At 29.2% G+C, this 22,560-nt stretch overlaps 1 protein-coding gene across 1 annotated transcript in view; it reads left to right on the top strand.

Annotated features, from left to right (window-relative positions):
• LOC100207615 (phosphorylase b kinase gamma catalytic chain, skeletal muscle/heart isoform) overlaps nt 1-20,702 on the top strand; it is a 29,858-nt gene extending 9,156 nt beyond the window's left edge. Inside the window, exons 5-12 of the mRNA XM_065807550.1 lie at nt 2,673-2,745; nt 3,552-3,642; nt 5,323-5,413; nt 12,672-12,701; nt 17,352-17,475; nt 17,557-17,646; nt 19,697-19,738; nt 19,920-20,702. Of these exons, the coding sequence (XP_065663622.1) occupies nt 2,673-2,745; nt 3,552-3,642; nt 5,323-5,413; nt 12,672-12,701; nt 17,352-17,475; nt 17,557-17,646; nt 19,697-19,738; nt 19,920-20,348 (970 nt within the window). The 3' untranslated portion in view covers nt 20,349-20,702. The remainder of the gene's footprint in view (nt 1-2,672; nt 2,746-3,551; nt 3,643-5,322; nt 5,414-12,671; nt 12,702-17,351; nt 17,476-17,556; nt 17,647-19,696; nt 19,739-19,919) is intronic.
• The last annotated feature ends 1,858 nt before the right edge of the window (nt 20,703-22,560 follow it).

Here is a 22,560-nt window from a genome sequence, read left to right as displayed (position 1 = left end):
AAACGCCTACTTTTACCTTCTGTTTCAGCCCATATTATTGTTTATAATAGCGGCATACCATAGTAAGCTATATATTTTCTGAAAGAGAAGAAGTAGAGCTTTCTACTGATATATAGTATTATCTATTTTGGGTTGGTTTAATTTTATCATTTTTTGTGAGACGGTCGTGGAATTGCTCTGAAGAAAAAAAACGTTTACTTTTCCCCTTATAATTGGGGAAGAATAAACTAGTTAATTTTTAGCAGTTTTTTAAGATATTAAGAAAATTAAAACTAAATAAGGATATTTTTTTATCTAATAATTTTGGTTTAACAAAAAATAAAAATTTGGTTTAGCAACAAATAAAAATTAGCTTAAAATTTCCGAAAATTTTGAAAAAGATTTTTTATCATTTACTAATTTACTCTTATATTATAAAAAAAATTTCACAGAATAATAAATTGTCATATTCAAAAATCAAGCAAACTAATTAAAAATAAAATGAAAACTAATCTTATTAGAAGTTAAGTTAACAAAAAACTATTTTGATCAAATACGCAAAAAAGCTATTTATTAACTAAAAAAAAGAGTTGTTTCATCGGCAGAAGCAGGTTCGCGGCATTTTTTCATGCAAAAAAACTCCACTCCATTTTGTATTTTTTGGGTAAACACGATTGACAAACCCAATACTTGCAACTAAAAACTTTATATTGGTACCACATTTTGTTTTGAGTTAGCAATGCTTCTTCCCAAACTCTGCAACACTTTATGCACCTCTTGATGTCTTTGTCTTGTCTCGGTTTTTTTTGAATGTTGCACTTGCTGAGTTTCATCTGAAGCTTTACTGAAGTGAATTTTGCGTTTTTTTAATTGCTTTGACTTTTTGGCCTCATCGTCTTGCTTTAGTTTCTCGAGCACCTCAGATGTACTTAGACACTGTCCTTTAACTTTCGGAATGTGAGATTGATGTTAGATGATGGTATAGGCTGGGATGAGTATGATGATTCTCATCCTGGTATACCATTTTGAGGAAACAGATGACTTTGATTTGTAGATACTAAATATCCTACAACTATTGCGATGACATCTGCGAAGGTTCTGCCGAAACCCCAATCAGCTAAATTGATAAGTACTGAAACAAGAACAAATTCAAATGCTGTACAATGTAGTTGTGCCTCTACCATGTGATTGGACTTTGTTGTGCACATGCTTGTGAAGAGTTGCCTTTGGTATATTGTATGCCTCTGAAGCATTACTGAGTGATATTTCGTATTTTTTGATTTGTTCTACTGCAAGTTGCAATTGTTTGCGTTTTACGAATGTAAGTATGAGTCATTTTGTTTTAAAATTTTTTAGATAAATAGCAATATTTATTTATGTTTTAAATAATAACTATTAATTAGTTTAACCACGTTTATCTTAATGCATAAGTGTAAGCCGTTAGCATGTTTACTCTTCCCCCAAAAAACATTTATATTGATTTTTTGCTCATAATTTTTTTACGGAACTAGCAAATTCAATTTTGAAAAGAGAATCTTGACCGTCATAAAATCTTCTACAAAACAGCCTTTTTGTTTAGTAAAATTTAATTTTAGTTTTAGGAGTTTTGATGTTGATTTTTTAGAAAAAAAACTTTTTTTTTACTATGTATATATATATATATATATATATATATATATATATATATATATATATATATATATATATATATATATAGCATATTATATAAAATGTATTACAAATATCGAAAATATTATTGATCACAAACCCTTTTTTTTGATTTTGAATAAACATTAAAAAGTTCATTGAAAAAGAGTTATTTGAATGTCACATAAAATAATGTCATAAAATAATTTATATTTATGCAAGTCTTCTGAAGAAAGGCATGCTGTTATCTTATCCTACCACGCATATAGAATTTTGTGCATTTTAGAAATGCACTGAAAAAACCAAACTTAACAAAAAAGATAAACTGTAAAAGACCATAAACTGTAAAAGAAACAAAATCTTAATGATTAATAAAATAAAAGAATAACAGAAAATAAAAAAGCATAAAAATATTTTTTTAAATTAAAAGTGTCTCAAATAATTAACTTCAAATAATTATTCTCTTAACACAACGTCAGCATAGCGCTTTTGGTGATGTAATGTTCTATATTTGAGGTAGACTGTCAGTTTGGGATTGAGTGCAGGTTCAAATCCTTTTAATGTTAGATAAATGTTTTATTCACTTAATAGGTACTAGAAAATATCAATGTTTCAAATTTTTTATTTAATTAAGTTTCGAAGTAATTAAGTTTTGATTAAATAACTTTCGATTAAATAACTTCAAATAAAATAACTTCAATCTTTTCTGAACTCTATTGAAACACTTTTAAAAAAAATTAAAAAAAAGACATTTTTATAGTTTTATTTTTTTAAGTTTATTCTTTCATTGAGGTTTATTTTTATTTTTTTAGTTTAGGAATTGTTTTGTTTTTTTGATTGTTCTTTAGTTTGGTTTTTCAGCGCATTTTTAAATCTCACAAATTATCAAAACAAGCAAAGATATGGTAGAATTGTCGAAACAAAATATTATATGTGTCATCAGATAAGGCATGCAATTGTATGCTTTTACTCAAAAGGTTTATGAAAATATCTAGTGAGAGCTTTTGACAGCAATTTTATTCTAATATAAATTAATATTTTTTTAGAAAATTTTTGTGGCAGTTGCTGCAAGCTGTTAAAGGCATTCATGATGAGGGAATTGTTCATAGAGACATTAAGGTATTCTCAATGTTTAAGGTCTAAAATAATTAGTTGCTTAGATATTTCAGATAAAAACGCTATTTACCAAAATGGGTTTTTAGTTTATTTGTTTACTAAAACAGTTTTATATGAAATTTAACGTTATATAATAATACTGGAATAAGAAAGTTTTTAAAAATATTTTTTTTAGGGGTAGTTAAAGTCTCTTAAACATCAGACAGGCCCCTAATATTATCAAGAAAAAAAGTTCTTTAAAAGTATATCATGTTGGATCTCTAAAGAAGCAAAATTTCATAAAAATTTCAAAAATAATTATTTTATGAAAAAGTTATTACTTTAGATTCTACTGCCTAGAAAATGACATTTTTTAACTAAAAAAAAAAATGTGAATTTTTACAAAAAAAAATTTTTATAATTTTTTTAAATGTTTTCTATATAATAATAACTATTTTTGAAATTTTTATAAAATTTCGCTTCTTTTGAAACCCAACATGATATACTTTTGAAGAACTTTTTTTCTTGATAATATTAGGGGCCTGTCTGATGTTTAAGAGATTTTAGCTACCCTTAAAAATATTTATTTATAAAATTTATTTATTCCAGTATTATTTTATTATATAGAACACATTTAGGGCTGCAGAGTTTGCATTTTTAATAATGTATAAAACCTGGACCACCCTAATATATATATATATATATATATATATATATATATATATATATATATATATATATATATATATATATATATATATATATATATATACACACACACACACACACACACACAGATTTATATTAACATATATTAAATTTGATTCCAGCCAGAGAACATACTTCTTGATGAAGATAACAATGTTATATTATCAGATTTTGGATTTGGAGCTATAACGACCAATGCTCAACCACTTTTTGGTAATTTAATTTAATGAAAGATTTTTTAGAGATTATTTTGTTTTAAAGTGTTTTTATTTATTAGAGTGTTTATACTGGGTGATTGGTAATGAAGTCTTTTCTCCTTACTTTTATAATGCTCAAAATATCTATATAAATATGAGATTTAAATGTTGTTTTGAAGTTTACTTATTTTTTCTTTTTGGTTTAGTTTTTACTGTTTGTTAAGTACCAGTATTAGTATATATAGTATTAGTAGTTTGGTATTAGCAATCTTTTAATAGATCATATTTTGTTTTATTTGGTTATAGTTTCTTAGTTTTCAACCTTATGATGATGGGATAGTGGATTTCTCTTTGGTTCTAAAATGAGAATAAAAGCTTTTGAGGTAGGGTTCTTTTGAAACGATAATTCTAATAGCCCTAATTGTGTGGGACAAAGTTTATTCCAAAACTTAAAGTTCTTTTTCTTTGTCTGTTATTTGGTTATTAGTTTATTGTTAGTTTGTCATAAGTATTTTGATTGGGCTTAAATGTTTTCTTTGTTTTATTGCCTCATGCTGCTATGTGGCGTTGATGAAAATGGATTTGCCATAGTAAACAATTAAAAAATTCTTAATTCAATAGTTTTACCTTCTTGAAAAAATATATTTATCAAAATGTCTGCAACAAAATTGTATAAACTTTAGCAAAAGACAAATGGTGAAATAAAAGTAGAATTGTAAAATATATAAGGAAAGATTTTTTATATTTTATCATGTTTATTGTTGTGAAGTAATGGAATCTAAACTTGAGATTTAATTGCTTTGTATATGTGGAAAAAAATTTATGACAGTTTCATATTAAAGGGATTACATTCCAAGGCAAGTTTTCTTAAATAATCCGTAAAAAATAAGTTTTTAGTTAATTAAACTTTCCAAAACAAATTATTTGTCAGGATATTAACAAAAAAACTACATAGTTTTAAATACTTTTTTTTTTTGAAGTTTCTCCTCTTCTATTTTACTTTTTAAAATACTGATCTGATTAATGCGCTTTTGTACTTAATAAATGACATCAATACAAAAAAAGTTTAAAAAAAAAAAGATTTGAGTTATTAAAATGATTTGAATTATTAAAAAGACATCACAATGATAACCAATAAAGACCATATCACAATGATAACCAATAAAGACCACATCACAATGATAACCAATAACGACCACACCTCAATGATAACCAATAAAGCTCAAAACTGAAGGGTTCATTTAAATCTGGTCCTTTGTCTCATTTACTATATACAACTTATGTTAGAACCGAATTAAAATTTTTTGTACCAGTTTGAAATCCAAATTGAAAAAATGAAATATAAAAACTTGAAAAAGTTCAGTAAAAAGCCACGAAGTTTGTACCAGGTCTCAGGCACCAAGTCTTATGAAAACAATTTACTAAGTTTAAGGTTAATAAGTCTTGAAACCAGATAAATTAGAGGAGGCCTCATCCAGTATTTTAAAATAGAAAAAACTAAACTGGTGTCATCCAAACTCAAAAACTTTTTTTTAACTCTAAAAGGTCCATCTTCAAATATCAGAAGAGAAGCTGAATCTTTCAACGTTAAGCCGGAAAAAAAATGTTTTTTTGATGTCATGTTGGGTCTCAAAAGAAGAGTCTTTACAAATAAAGTTAATAAAATTGATTTTGAAGATTATTTTTTTGTATATAGAAATACTTGGAACTCCCTCTTACTTTGCTCCAGAAGTCTTAAGGTGTCTTGTATTAGAAGACCCCCAAGGATATGGATCAGCAGTTGACTTGTAAGTTGGTTTAAAATTTGTTTGAAAAATAAGTTAATGTTTTAAATATGTTTTTATAGAAAAATTATATCAGAGTTCTTGATCTATGTTTTTCTTTTTATAAACTGTAAATATACAGATCTTTGTTTGTTTTTTTTTGTTTTTTTTTTGTTTTATTTGGATTGAGCATTGTTTTATTTAAATTTTGCATTATTTAACCCATAATAAAAACCTTATAGTTATAAAAACCCAACAGAATTATTTGACTATCTTTGGCACTGTTGAAACTTATTCTATCATTGTTAATCAAACATCACTTAACATACTGAGAGATGTTTGAGTTTTGCAAGTTTAAAATTTTTTCTAATATCAATATGAAGCTGCTCTGAAAGTCCCCAGGTTGCCTTCTTTTCTTTTGCTTAATTTTTGTTTTCAATGTTATAAAAAGTCATAGTATCATGTCTTATCAGGTCATTTTTTTTAAAATCTTTTTAATATTCTAAATAGTTTACCAATGCATTATGGGAAGTAGTACTCCAAAAGCATACCATAAATGTTTTTTGCTCAAATTTCAATTTTACTGCAGAAATTATATTTAAATTTTTTTTAATAGTTTAATAGTTAATCTTTACTATAATGTAAGAATTTCAGCTAATTTTATGTAAAAAGATGTTTTTTGAAGCCCAACTTTCATATTTTTGTAAATTTTCAATTGAAAAGTATTTGCTTCATCACTCTAAAAGTTATTTTCTATAAAACTTTTTGTAAATAAAGGTAAAGTGTTATACATTTTTGAAAGCATCATGTTATAGAGATTTTGGAAGAAATTTATATTTTTAATTATATGGTTTTGTTTACTAACAATTAAACTATAAAATGAATTAGAAAATAAAAAATCTTATAATTCACGAATATTTTTGGGAGTCACCCACGCTTCCCCGTGCTTCATTTTTATAATTGATTTGTAGCTTAGGTGTCTATACAAATGATTTATTAATAATCAATTGTGGATACATGCATTTCCAAAATTATAAATAAAAAAGTGATAAAAGAAAACAGAAAAGCGCTTTTTATTGTGGTTTCAGACTATATTTTTTTATAGCAATAGTTTTGGGCATGCTTTTTTATCAATTAATTTATTAGCTTTATTGAGAATTAATTTTGATGGACATGCATCCTATTAATTTTGCATTTTGTGGTGAAAACATTATGAGCGATTTTTGAACACTGTATCATTTAAAAAATAATAAATAAAAAATGACTGCAAACGCTTTTTTATCGTTTTACACCAATAATGAATAGCTTATTATAACCCATTCATTTAAATAACTTTATTTTTTTTTTAAATAAAGTTATTTAAATGAACGGGTTATAATAAGTTATTCATTATTGAATATTTAATAAAAAAGTTTAATCTATAAAGTTTTGAAAAATTTTATCACTGCAACAAATTTACAGTTGAAATTAAATACTTCAGTTACTTTTTAAATGGGCAAGTTTCAAGTGTTCGAAACGTAAGCTGTTACTTTCCTATATTGATGGATGAAAGTCAATTGAGATACTATCAATAATTTAAAAAGAAAGTTATCAAGTTTCTCAAGATAGCTTGTGTTTCATCGTTAGTGATATTCAAAGGCACATTATTTCGTCATTTAATAAATGATGGATATCACAGAAAGTGGAATAGATAAAAAAAGATTTTTTATTTAACAATAATCTGAGTATAGTGAATTTTTACAAGATTAAAAAAACGCAATAACAGACCCCACACGATCTACATCACTTGAAATATATGGAAGACTGTGCATGTCTTTTGAAGATCTGCCAGAGACCAGAAAAAAAAGAAAAATTTTACATTAGTTAAGGAAATTAGATTTAAGCACGTCTGTGATGCATATCTTCAGGCAATACGTTCAATAGAAGAAGAAACAGAAGCGAAGCTTGTGAAAGCATTAAGGATTGCCAAAAAAGAAAAAAAGATCTCTGTCTCGAGTTTTATTATAAAACAAAACGTCTACTGACAGATAAAGAAGCACTCTGCATGTTTGTTGATTTAGATTTAACTAAAGCACAATATTTATACTTGAGGAAGTTGACAGGTAAAAAAAACTGTTCTTTATTCCCACCATATTTCAAATTGCAACAAATCAAACAGACCTGCTATCCGCCAACTTTTGCAACAGAAATTAGGAACACACATGCAAAAATTATGGAACTGCAAGATTTATTGGATCAAATTATAGGTAGAATTTTGACTATAGATTCTGTTTACAATAATAAATTTAAACATTTAATTTTGTATAATAAGTATGACCAAAGCGAGTACAGGTAAAAAATTATTTATTAGTTCTTTGGAATCGATCAGATTAGTTGATGAGGTAACTGGTGCAGTTGTTTGGCAAAATCCGGCTCCATTATCTGTACGTTTTTGTCAAACTATATGCATAGAATTTTGCAAAGAGACTCCTGGGATAACTAAGGTTGTTGTAGATGAATTACGAAGCCAAATATACTCTTTACAACTAAAATAATTACCATAATAATTACCAAAAGTTGTAAAGAAATACAAGTGAAACATGAACTTTTTTTAACAATGATAGATGGAAAAGTGGCTTAGGTATCAACAGAAACACCTTCTGCGTCTACATGTACATTATGTGGAGTGACTCCAGAACAAATTAATGATTTGAATAAAGTGTCTGCTAGGCCTGAAAATGAAAGTTTGTATAAATACGGACTGTCAATATTACATGCCTGGATTTGGAATATGAAAATGATATTACATATTTCCTACAACCTGTCTTTCCAAACATGGTCAGCTAAAAGTGAAGAAAAAAAATGACAAAAGAAAGAGAAGAAGACCTTGGAACTAAAACTTTTTCATGAGCAGCTAGGGTTAATCGTCGACAACCAAAACAAGTAAGTGGTAATACCAATGATGGTAATACTGATAGAAGATTTTTTTACAATGCAAGCTCTTTTGAAATCACTGGAGTAAATAAAAATTTGGTTAAGTGATTTTACATAGCCCTACAAGCTCTCTCCTCAGGTGTTATGATAAATGTTGAAGGTTTTGGTACATATGCTACATAAACTGCCCACATTTATGTGTGTAATTATAGCTGCCCACATTAGTGTGTGTAATTATAGCTGGTATTATATGTCGTCTTCAGTAGATAAAAGTTTTCTTACTTAACGGAGAAAATATCATAAAACATTTTGCAGTACTGCCTATAGGTCAACTTTTAAAAGATGCGCAAAAATCCTGTAATAAAGATTATAAAATATTTTGCCTTTATCATGCCAGGAAATGTTCTAGATTAGCTACAAATGAGGACGTATTTCATACGCTTCTGTACACTTCCGATCCCTACATCACCAGCATTAGAAAACTGTACAGCAAAAATGCCCAAGAACTTGATGAAGATGCTTTGTAGCTTTTGAAAGTCGACTTTATTTATTACATAAAAACTCTTTATAGAAATTGTTATTAATAAACTATTCTGAATATTTCTATAATATGCATATAACTCTTGAAAATATTCATGTAAATGTTGAAATATATGCAAATTATTTCATTACACGCAACAATTAAAAAATCAAATTAATAAAGCAATTAAGCCTAATATAAGGAAAATGTTTGTTAAAAAGTTTAAAAAGTACTTGTTCATTTTTTGTTTAGAGTTTAGCCGAAAACTCATATAAATTAGTAAGCGACTGGGGTTGATATTTGACCGGGGCCAGGTTTGATAAAACATAGCCAGGGCCAGGTTTGTGACCAAGCTGCATTTACTATTGATATTCCTTATAAATATATTATTGTTATTTAAAATTCATGATATATTTTATATAAAGGTATATATATCATCTCATCGTCATCATCATCACCATCACCATCATCATCATCATCATCATCTCTACATCATCATCTCTACATCATCATCATCATCATACATCATCATCATCATCATACTCATCATCATCATCTCTATATAATCATCTCTACATCATCATCATCATCATACTCATCATCATCATAATATCATCATCATCATCACCATAATACCATCATCATTATCATCATCATCATCATCATCATCATTATCATCATCATCATTATCATAATATCATCATCATCATCATCATCATCATCCTCATCATCATCATCATCATCATCATTATCATCATCATCAAGCATACAGTTGGTAATGATGATTAAGATGATTATGATGATGATGATGATGACAATGATCATCATCTTAATCATTGGCATCATTATCATCTTCTCTGATACACACTATAAATATAATTACTACTCTCATACTCTCTCTAAGATCATTGCTTCTTTTCCTATCTTTTAAAGACACCATATATCTATCTGATCTACTTTGTTCTTTCTTATTTGTCATTCTAAATATTTATGAATTATATTATATTTGTATATATTATTTTTGTAACTTTTTCTTATATTTACTTATACTTTCATAACAAATTTTAACTTGAACAAAATAAAAAAAAAATAGCAACAACAACAACAAAAATCCAGCCCCGGCTAGTAACCCCTGCAAATTGTTTTTGTTTAGCCGAGGCTGGGTTTGCAAAAACCTTTGTTTTTAGCCGGGGCCCTGGTCACTTACTAGTATAAATGTTTTATATATATAAAAATTTAATATGAATATATTTTTCAATTAATTAAGCATTTTATGTATTTTTTGCTGTTTTGAATACTTTCAAAGTTTTTTCATATAATTAAAAGAACATGTTTAGTTAAAAACAAAATAAAAATGGCAAATTTAAGGTCTTTGATTTTTATTTACAAATTTTATATTTAAATTTTTTTTTTTTTAAATTACATTATACACTAAATTATAACATTAAATTATGTTATTGTATATTAAAAAGAAGAAAAAGTGTTGAAGTTAGCAGGACTCTTTTTTTTTAATGATAATTCTGTATATAATTGACTTATTTTTCATTAAGCAAAATAAGAAATTATGAAATTATAAAACTTTTTAATAAAATTTTAAATATTAAACTTTAATAAAATTGCATGTTAAGTAAAAATCATATTTTTTTAAATCAAAAATTGTATAACTTTTTAACAGAATGATCAATTTTATTAATTTAAAAAATATAATAGCAAAAAAAAGTCTAAAATTAAGTTACAAGTTTTTCAAGTCATGAAAAAGAACAGTACTTTTTCTAAATCTTTGCCGCAGCTAGAAAATCAACATTCAGCAATTCAACAAAATCAATAATTTGTTGAATTGCTGAAATTGTTGAATGGCATGTTGGTCTTCTCCATAAGCTTTCTTATTATGGTGTATCCGGCAACATCTTTAAGATCATCGAATCCTTCCTTTCCGATCGTAGCATAAAAGTTGTCCTCAATGGACAACACTCTTCTTCTTATTCTGTAACTTCAGGGGTTCCTCAAGGTTCTATCCTTGGCCCTATACTCTTTTTAATCTACATTAACGATCTTCCAGATATTCTTTCATCTAAGGTGGCATTGTTTGCTGGTGAACTTTAATTAAGATAAAACTCAATTTTTTTCAGCCAATTGTTTTTGCAATAATTTAGATCTTCCTATATTTATGAACGGTGATGTACTCGATGAGTCACCAACTCTTCATCTTCTAGGATTAACTCTTACTTCCAATCTTTCTTGGAAACCATATATCAAATCAGTTGCAAAATTAGCATCTGCTAAGGTTGCATCTCTTTATCGAGCTCGTCATTTTCTTACTTCGGATTCTATTCTCTATCTCTATAAATCTCAAATCTGACCTAATGATGCTCTTTCTCCTTTAGACAAGGTCCAAAAACGCGTTGTAAACATAGTTGGACCTGCTCTTGCAACCAACCTCCAACCATTATCACATCGTCGTAATGTTGCTTCTCTTTCTCTTTTCTACAAAAACTATATTGGGCACTGCTCTAAAGAGCTAGCGTCTCTTGTGTCATCTACTATAATTCATTCTCGTGTCATTCATCATTCAATTAAGTGTCATCCTTTTTCTGTGACTGTTCCTAAGTGCTCTAAAAACGCTTATTCATCTTGTTTTTTTCCTCGAACATCAGCTCTTTGGAATTCGCTTCCTTCATCTTGCTTTCCTGATTCATATAATTTGCAATCTTTTAAGTCGTCCGTCGATGGTTATCTTGCTCTACAATCTTCATCTTTTCTCTTTCAGTAACTTCCAACTTTAATTAGTGGCTGCTTGCAGCCTTGTTGGAAGCGAAGATGTTTAAAAAAAAAAAAAATGTCCTATTTTGTTTTTTTTTTTCCTTTTTCTATACTATTTTTATCATAAATATAATTATTTTTTAATTTTTATCATATTTTTATTTTTATTTATACATATTTAAATTTATTTTTTTATTTATTTATTATATATTATATTTCATTTTTATTTTCATCTATTTACAAAAACGATTAATTACAGTTATATAAACCACATTTAAACCTTGCTGTAACACTAACTCTAAGCCTGACCTTGATGCTGACCCAAACCAAACCCTCAGTCAGTGTAGCAGCACTCCGCAAGTCAGGCTATTTGATAGTCGGTGTATGAACTTTTTGTTCTCTATAAAAGTTGCTTACAGGGACATTTTTTTTTACAAAAAAGCGATGCTTACGGGGACAAAAAATTAACGGGTACACTAAAATGTCCCTGATAATGCTAATATCCCTGTAAGTGTTTGTTTTTTTGTAAACTCTGTCCCTGTAAGTGATACTATAGGTGTGTGTGTGTGTGCATATATATATATATATACATATATATATATATATATGCACACACACATACATACATATATATATATATATATATATATATATATATATATATATATAAATGTGAGTGTGTGTTTATGAGGTTTGAATTTATTCTTTGAAGATGTCTAATTGTTAAATATATAGTATTAATATAATATAATAAAGTTGTCTTATTAAAAATCTCAAAACGAGTTATTTGTGTTAAATAATTAAAATTATAAATTAGCGACTATTATACAACCCCGTAACATTTAAAACCAAATATTGGCAACAATTGTTGTCAAAAGTCACACTAAAAATAATGATCTTAAAAATATTGTGCTAATTTTTATATATTCCAAAAGTCTTGTATGTCTAGTCTTGATTGACAATTTTGAATCAAAATAGAATATGTTGATTTGCAACTTTTAATAGAAACCCCTGATAATTACATCCCACTCAAAAATCCCAGTCTATTTAAAAGAAAAACTATAATTAAATAATTAATTTTTTTTATAGATGGGCTTGTGGTGTGATTCTTTACACTTTGTAAGTATATGACGTAATGTTGATAATGTTGATGTAATGTTAATGAAGTAATAATGTAACATGATGCAGTGATGTATCCAGACTGATTTTGATACCGGTATACCAGTATGGGCCCCCAAATTTCTTCCCAAACTCAATTTAACAATTTTATATTAGCACCAAGTTTGTCATAAGAAAATTAAAATAAAACAATTCTTTATTACTTATTGTCTTGCTGTTTTGTGATAAAATTTGTTAAGATAATTATGATGATAATTTATGGTATGATAAGAATTATTTGAAAAACGACTTTTAAAACAGGTTATTAATGTATTTTAAGTCAATCAGAATGCCTAATTTGAATTCACATGGATGGAATATGTTACAATTAAATTAAAATGTAAAATGCAGGTTTTGATTGGGTTAAAACATGAAACCCTTAGCATTTTATATTTTTGAAAAAAAAACATTATTTTTTTTAAATACTCTTAATATGAGTTTCTCTTCCGCTTACGTTTTTATAGCTATAATAATAACTGTAATTTGCTGCTAAACTCTATAAGCTGCTAAACTCTATAAGCTTTAAAGATAACAATTGATAGACGACTTAAAAGATTGCAAATTTTATGAGTCAGGAAAGCAAGATGAAGGAAGCGAATTCCAAAGAGCTGATGTTCGAGGAAAAAACTAGACAAGAGTTTTTGGAGCACTTAGGAACAGTCACAGAAAAAGGATGACACTTAATTGAATGACAAGTAACACGAGAATGAATTATAGTAGATGACACAAGAGACGCTAGCTCTTTAGAGCAGTGCCCATTATAGTATTTGTAGAAAAGAGAAAGAGAAGCAGCATTACGACGATGTGATAATGGTTGGAGGTTGGCTGCAAGAGCAGGACCAACTATGTTACAACGCGTTTTTGCACCTTGTTTAAAAGAGAAAGGGCATCATTAGAGGATCCGCCCTATATATGGCAACAATATTCCATACAAGGCCGGATTTGAGATTTATAGAGATAGAGAATAGAATCCGAAGTAAGAAAGTAAGAAAGTAATGAGAAGTAAGAAAGTAAGAAAGTGATGAGCTCGATAAAGAGATGCAACCTTAGCAGATGCTAATTTTGCAACTGATTTGATTATGGTTTCCAAGAAAAATTGGAAGTAAGAGTTAATCCTAGAAGATGAAGAGTAGGAGACTCATTGAGTACATCACCGTTCATAAATATAGGAAGATCTAAATTATTGCGATAATGATTGGCTGAAAAAAATTGAGTTTTATCTGAATTAAAGTTCACCAGCCACTGTGAGCCCTATGCTGTAGCAGAAGTAAGATCCTTTTCAAGCTCAAATGCCCACCCAAACAATGCCACCTTAGATGAGAGAATATCTGGAAGATCGTTAATGTAAATTAAAAAGAGTATAGGGCCAAGGATAGAACCTTGAGGAACCCCTGAAGTTACAGAATAAGAAGAAGAGTGTTGTCCATCGAGGACAACTTTTATGCTACAATTGGAAAGGAAGGATTCGATGATCTTAAAGATGTTGCCTGACACACCATAAGAAGAAAGCTTATGGAGAAGACCAGCATGCCAATTTTTATCAAAAGCTTTTGAAATGTCGAAAGCGATGGCCTTAACCTCTCCACCTTTATCTAATGCACGATAAAACCTGTCAGTTATTACTGTTAACAAATCAGCTGTAGAACGAGAAGATCGAAATCCATATTGATGGTCAGAAAGTAAGTGATTAGATTCAAGATGAGAAACTAAGTGTTTTTTAATTAAAGATTCAAAAACCTTGCTTATGATAGGAAGAAGATTTATGGGACGGTAGTTAGACAAATCAGATCGCTCTCCAGAATTTTTAAAGATAGGGATAACAGATGCCTCTTTCCAGCAGGCTGGAAAGCAAGACTCTGATAAGCACTTGTTGAATAGTTTTGAGAGTATAGACGACAGCTCCGGAGAACACTTCTGCAAGACAATAACAGGTATGTTGTCCGGGCTTCAAGCTGTAGAAGAGTCTAGGCAGGAAATCACTTTAGATACAGATGCTGGAGTGATATGAATGTCAAGCAATGGATCAACCTGTTTGTTGTCAATATCAGGTAGAAAGCAACTAGTGGAATCAAGAGATGATATTGATGAAAAGTTTTTAGCAAACAATTCAGCTTTGTCTTTAGGTGAGGTGACAAAAGTCTGAACCATTCAAGAGAGGTGGAATTATAGATTTGCCCTTATTATTGATATTATTAAAGATTCTCCAGAAGTCACGAGAGCCTAATTTTTGGGATGAGATACAAGATTTCATGACCTGAGAATAGCGGGTTTTGAAATCTCGTTGAAAACAATTGTAAAACCTTTTTACAATTGTTTCTAGCAGTAATAAACAGACGCCTGTTTTCTGGAGAATTGTTTTGCTGATAAATATGGAAGTAACGGTTTCGATTGGCAACCGCAGCAGCACAGTGTGAAGAAATTCACGGAGGAGAGTGAGGCTTAATCTCGAATTGTCGAGAGGGAATAAAAGATTCCATGTCAGCCTGAATCCACGAAGTTATGTAAGAAGCACATTTGTCGACAGGAAGACGAAAGATTTCTACCCAAGAGCCATCACAAAGAAAATCACGGAAAGAATCCCAGTCAGCTTTACTGTAGTTGTAAGAGGTTCGATAATAGGGGGATTCAGGTGATGAAGAAGAATGAGATTTTAGTTTTAGAGAGATCAAACTGTGATCAGAAGCACCTAAGGGTGAATGTGGAGAAACTGAGCACTGACTAGGATCAGAAAGAAGACATAAGTTGAGTAGAGAAGGTAAATGATTCAGGTTGTCTGGAAAGCGAGTAGGAAAGTTGACTATTTGAGTTAGGAATTGAGAAAGGCAAAAGTTGTGGGCTTTAATGCCTGCCGAATCACTGACACTAGAGCCAAGCCATTCAGAGTGGTGAGCATTTAAGTCACTGACAACAACTATATTAGCTGATGGATAAAGAGAGAGGGCTTGGTCAATATTATCAGAAATAACGTCAAAAAGTGTGCAGTCTTGAGATGAAGGAGAGCGATATAGAACAAATAGAAAGGCAATAGAGTGGTGCTAAACGAAAGCACATAAAAGAATAGTCTGTGGATTCAAACCTAGTTTCACCACATTCACCATGGGTGAAGTCTTACGAATGTAAATGACCAGGCCAAGCATGTGACTATTTGAGTCTTTATGAATTAGAGGAAGATAACCATCAACAATAAGATCACAAGATGAGACAGCTGAACTCAAATTAGTCTCACAAAGAGCAAGTAGGTCTGGTGAACTTTGCAAGAGATAAGACTCAACAGAAGAAAAGTTTCTTCGAAGACCATGAATATTAGTGATTGATAGGTTTAGAGAACTTGGTGATGATGATGGTTTTTTGTGTTTTATAGTTTTTGGTACTTTATTCATTTTTAAATTAGATTGAAGAACTTGACTCAAAGCATAGATAGTACTCAGAACACTGTTTAATAGCCCAAGCAATTGTCTCATTACTACTAATAAACCCTAAGCCGTAACAAAGGGCTCCAAATGTGGCCTCCGCAATGTACACGAAAAGTACAAACAGGGACACCATCCATGCGCAACATGGCACTGTTAATACTTTTATATTTTTCAGCTGTTTTTTTTTTTTTTTTTTTTTTTCTTTGTTATTTCACCTCCCCAAGGCCCAGAAGGCCACTACAGATGAGGAGGCTACTTAATTGTGGTTATAACCCTCTCTCAACTCTATAACTTCGAAACACGAACCTTGACGAACAAGGCCGCTGCGCGGAGAAACAAGTTGAGCGCGGTACTACCAGGGACGTGGTGGGGATCGAACTTTTGATGGAATCAGCCTCTCGGAGAGCTACCACAGAGTTCAGGAAACCTGACTACCAGCCGGAAGGGGTGCGAGGCTGGTCAACAGATAGAATCTGATTACCCCTTAAGTCTTTGCCTAGGAGGCCTTCTACAAGACAGTAGCCGGGTGCATTTAACATCTGCCCAAGATGAGTATTTTTATCGAGACACCATCTCTAGCCTTTACTCAACCAAGAGCCCCAAGGCAGGGGGTGTTTTAAATCGGAGTTGGTATCTCCTAGCCTTTGCTTAAAAAGGCGTATCCTACAAGGCAGCAGGACATAAAGCAGATTGTACTGGGTTACATGTTACCAGTAGCAGGATAACCTGATCTGACAGATCTTGACCTTGTTATGCAATAAATGCACTATGTTATAAATTTTTTTAGTCTATATAAGAAACGCACTAAAATTGTTAATTAAATGTTGTAGTTATCGCTTGCTTATGAAATATTATAGTAAACACTTCTCATGCAAATAAAGCATGCAAATGAAAATTAAAGGCGAATCGATGTTGTTGTTAAAGCCATTATGTTGGAAAACATAAAATACTAGGGCGAGGTATATTATATATAAATCTTTTTTATTTGTGTGCAAGAAAGAAAAAAAAAAAGGTCCTCTAAATGTAGACAGGATTTATAACTGATATGCCCAAAAGATTTCTGAATACGTCACTGTGATGTAATGTTTGTTTTTTGTGGCTCAATATCATTTTGTTTTACTTTGTATTTTTTTCTGATTTCTTTATTATACATATATTATTTTTCTTTATTATACATATATTATTTTTACATATTTAGGTTAGTTGGGCAAGGTCCTTTTTGGCATAGAAAAGATACTGTTATGTATCGAAATATAATGGAAGGAAGTTTTAAGTTTCAATCCCCTGAGTGGGATGATATAAGTGAAGGTCCGAAAGATTTGGTAAAAAATTTTTTATCTTAGGTATAAGTAATTTACTAAAATTTCCAACTAAATATTTTTTCAAATTATTTGTGCTTACAGATACGAAAACTTCTGGTTGTAGACCCTCAACAACGTTACACTGCAGATGAAGCTTTATCTCACCCATGGTTTAAAGTTCTTAGCTGTTCAGTGAGTTTTTTAAAGTTTGCTGAAAGTTCTTCTAAAAGTTTTAGTATTAATAATAACAACAAAAATACAACAAACTGTTTTTAAGCAATTTAATAATGTCAAGTTGGTTTTAAAACTAGAAATCAGGTTATTTTATTAATTTTTTTTTCTGCAAGACAATTTTGACTCAAAAAACACTTTTAGAGCTTGGGAAAGGTAAGAGTCTTATGCCATCGTGAAGGCAATTTACCTAGAAAAAGAAAAACTAATTTAATTTTTCTAGATAAAAAGTATTTTGCATAAGAGTAGATTAAATTTGAAAGTCTTATTAGTTTGTAAATTTTAGATGATCTTTCTAAAAGTGGAAATAAAATTACTCAGTTCCAGTCTGCAATACAGGTTAACACCAGAAAGAGCAAAAATATCATATCAGCTCTGTAATGTTATGTATAAATAAGAAAATAGCATAATGGCAATCGGTGACACAGGTGTGAAACCATTGTTAGTAAATTTTTAGAAAAAGTAAAAAACAATTTTTTTTTTGAAATTTTTTTTTTTTTTTAAAAAGAAAAACTTAAACACATCTTACATGTCTAAAGGTCTCAAATACATGTCTAAAGGTAATCAAATAATTTTCATTTTATATTGGCACTGTCGTGGAAATGAAAATGCTCAATGAAAGTGGATTTTCTATAAATTTAGTAATAAAATTTTTCATGTTGGTGGAGTTTGTTAAAATGACCAAATCTTTGATCAAAAGTGAACTCTTTTGATCATGATCAAAAAATTATTCTGAATTTTTTGATGTGAAGTTTATAAATTAAAGTTATTGAAAAACCAAATTATTTCATTAGTGATTTGTTTTAAATGTAAAATTAATTTATTTCGTTTACTTATTAAGAATTAAAGAGTAAGACTTCAATATTTTTGATTATGAATCATTTGTTTTGACTAAAATGTTGTTAATATACAGTTCAGTATCTAATAAATAAATACTGAGGTCACTGATTCCCTGTTTCCGAAACGCATCGGCGTGTAATTATAATAATAAAAATGAATTATTTTTATGTGCTTTAAAAATATAAAATATTTTTATATTATTTTAGGCAAAAAAAAGGTTTTATATGTAAATGGTTTCTAAATACAGGTGCCACGGGCACCTGAATTTATTATTTATTAAGTATTTGTAACATATATTTCTTTGGCTTCCTTGGCTTCACTTCTCAAAATAAATAAAAGTTATATATGTAAATGGTTGCCGAAAACGGGTTTCACGGGCTCCCCTGAATTTATTTTAAGTATTATAAGTTTTTAAACTTTAATAAAGCTGTTCACCAACCTAATGCCGAAGGGCCACTACAGTTGAAGAAGCTACTTTTTTTTTTGTGGTCCTCTCAACTCTTTAATTGAATCAGTGTTTTTTAAAAGGGTGGATTTGTTCAAGAAGTTTTGAGCTAATCCGCCCTTTTAAATAACGCTGATTCAATTCTGAAACGCAAGCCTTAACAAACAAGATTGCTGCGCGGAGAAACAAGTATGTGTAATAAATATATATTTCTTGGGCTTCCCCAGCTTCAATTTATCTCAAAATAAACAAAATTTGTATATGTAAATGATAGCTAAAAACAGGCGCCCCCGAATTTTCTAGTAGCATATATAGTTATTTAAGATTATTGTTTGCTGCTAGATTATTGTTATCGTAAATTTGTAAAAGTTTTGGTCAATAAATTTATTTTATTGCAAATATTACACACAAAAAACCTGAAATAGTAAACATGAGGCTAATTTAGTCTTTTTTTCTCTCAGTTTTAACAGTTTCCTCAAGTCAGAGAAAAGAACAATAGGTTACGAAAAGTCTGGAAATGTGATTTTAATAAATGCTAATCTATCTAATGATAAACTAAGTTTTTTTAAATGTTAAAATACTTTCTTTTTTGCTTGATTATGTTATAAATTAATGCTTTTCTAAATCATTTTATTTAAGAAAATTAGTTTTTTTATTTTTAATTATAACAGTTAAAAAAAAAATAGTTAAACAGTTTGAAATTTATTATTCTTTGTATTTTAATAGGACATAAAATTAAAAGCAGAACATCCAAAATTGAAATTAAAGGTAATATTAAGTTTATTTTATATTTAAAACTGCACTTGCTTTTTCTGTTGTTTTTGGTGAGTGTGTGTTTTGAGAAGAAACGCATTAAATTACGAGAAGATTAGTTTGACTCTAAAAGGAATCTTAGATATGAAATGGTAGTTTTTAAATCCTTACATGCTTTTGTATCGTTTTTCTTTAGGTTCTTGTGTACGCAGTTTTGACAATGAAACGGTTATACTATACATATCATGAAAGACACGCTCCAATGACATACAAAACAGTTTTAAATAATCCCTATAATTTTAAGGAAATTCGCAAAATTATTGACAGCTGTACATTCAATATGTATGGACATTGGGTGAAGCGAACGCCGGATCAGGCACAAAACCGTGGAGCATTGTTTGCAAACTCTTTGAAACGTGAGCTTGTTAAAGCAGATGTTGTTGACGGGTTTATACCGCTTATTCCCATGCTTTATTCTCATGAACTTACGCAGTCGTTTATTCCAAGGCGACCTTCTTTTATCAAAAACTCAAGCTCCAATTCTCTGGACAAATACACATCTAACCATAGTGGTAAAATGGACGCCCCTTCAAATAATAGACCGAACAGCCTTTTAAACAATTAAGCCCTTCCTTTATATAGTTAATGCAGATTGTTTTAAAATATTTGAAAATATTCTTAAAATAGTTTTAAAGAAAATTTTTTATTTTCTAAAAATTTTATGTGAATAACTTCTTTTATATATTTACTAGGACAAGATTGTCTAAAATTATTTTATGTGAAGACTTTCTTTTATGTTTTATTTTAATGTCTTAAATATTTTATATAAGTAATTTTTAGTTTTTTAAATTAATTCAAATTAACATTGAAGAAACTAATAATAATATGCAGTTTATTTTACTTTTTAAATACTTTATAGATTTATGTTTTGATTATAAATTGTTATAAATTATGAAATTTTACGTCGAATTTTTAAGTCATATTTTATTTTAGTTGCTATCGTTGCAATCAATTGCTTTTGCAGAACAAAAAAAAAAAAAACTTTGTTCTTATTAGTATTGACGGAAATATTAATATATTTATAACTTGTAAAACTCAGAAACAACACAATAAAAAATAATCCAAAATATGCTTATTAAAATTATTAATGCTTTAATTTATATTACTTGCTTTCAGAACGTACTTGTGTGGAAATAAAACGATAAAAAAATCAAAGCGTAAATGAAAGAATATTTTGGTGATTTAAAGAATAGCTGAAACATGTAGTCAAGGGTTAAGATAATTGCGAAAATAAAAAATAAAATATTTTGGGTAATAAAATTCAATTATCTAAAATGTAAAATTGTGGTTATTGACTTAAAAAACTCATAACTTATTCATTATTGAATGATGAATAAGTTATATGTGGATTTGGGTTTCGGTATCGAACATTGGATTTCAATGTTTGATGCCGAAACCCAAAAAAGATAATATATTAGCAACATCAAAAAATGTGATTCAGAAGTAATCTAATTTATAATGGTTAAATTGATATAGCTGTAAGTAAATCAAATGCTTGCTTTTATTGAACAGAAAATGATATTTAATGTAATATTATATCTTATGTAATATTTTGATTCAAAAACTGAGAAAGTTATATAAAAGTAAGACCACATCTTCCATGGTGCTCTTATTTGAAACATCTTAAAGTTAGTAAAAATACAAAAACATTGGCCTGTTGGATATGTTTCAAGAAAAACTTTGTTTAAAACCAAGTTTAATATCTAAACCATTTGGTTGGTTTGGTCTTAGAAATATTTCAATGTCATATGCAAAAACTAGAAACTTTCAACATGGCGAGTGTTGCTTTCAATTTTAAAAAGTTATACAATCGTTAAATGGTCTAAACAAGCATAAATAATTTTGATGGGGTTGATACATCATTTAACACTAAAACAAAGAGTCAAGTATTAATTCAATCGTTAACAAATCTGATTCGTCTAACTACCGTCCCAGTCTTCTTCCTATCATAGGCAAGGTTTTTGAATCTTTAATTAACGAACACTTAATCTTGAATCCAATAACTTACTTTCTGATCATCAATATGGATTTCGTAACATCTTTAAGATTATTGAATCCTTCCTTTCCAATCGTATTACAAAAGTTGTCCTTGATGGACTGCACTCTTCTTCATATCTTGCTTCATGTAACTTCAGGGGTTTCTCAAGGTTCAATCCTTGGCCCTATACCATTTTTAATTTACATTAACGATCTTCCAGATATTCTCACATCTAAGGTGGCATTGTTCACTGATGATGCTACTGATAAGAAACCAACATTCTCTGATTGCTTGGAGTGGGCATTTGAGCTTGAAAAGGATTTTACTTCTGCTACAGCATGGGGCTCGCCGTCGCTGGTAAACTTTAATTCAAATAAAACACAATTTTTTTTAGCCAATCATTATCGCAATAATTTAGATTTTCCTATATTTATGAACAGTAATGTACTCGATGAGTCATCTACCCTTCATCTTCTAGGGTTAACTCTTACTTTCGATTTTTCTTAGAAACCATATATCAAACTCATTGCATCTGCTAAGGTTGCATCTCTTTATTGTGCTCAACAGTTTCTTACTCTACATTCTATTCTTTATCTTAACAAATCTCAAATCCGTCCTTGTATGTAGCACTGTCGCCATATCTGGAGCGGATCTTCTAATGATGCCCTTGCTCTTTTAGACAAGGTGCAATAAAGCATTGAAAACATAGTTGGACCTGCTCTTGCAGCCAACCTTCAACCATTATCACATTGTCGTGAGTGTCCTAGTGTCTCTTGTGCCATTTAAAAAAGTTCATTCT

Source organism: Hydra vulgaris, chromosome 10 (genome assembly GCF_038396675.1).
Source record: "Hydra vulgaris chromosome 10, alternate assembly HydraT2T_AEP".
Classification (NCBI taxonomy): Eukaryota; Metazoa; Cnidaria; class Hydrozoa; order Anthoathecata; family Hydridae; genus Hydra; species Hydra vulgaris.
Note: the sequence above shows the minus strand (reverse complement) of the source record. Positions and strands in the feature narration are given on the sequence as shown.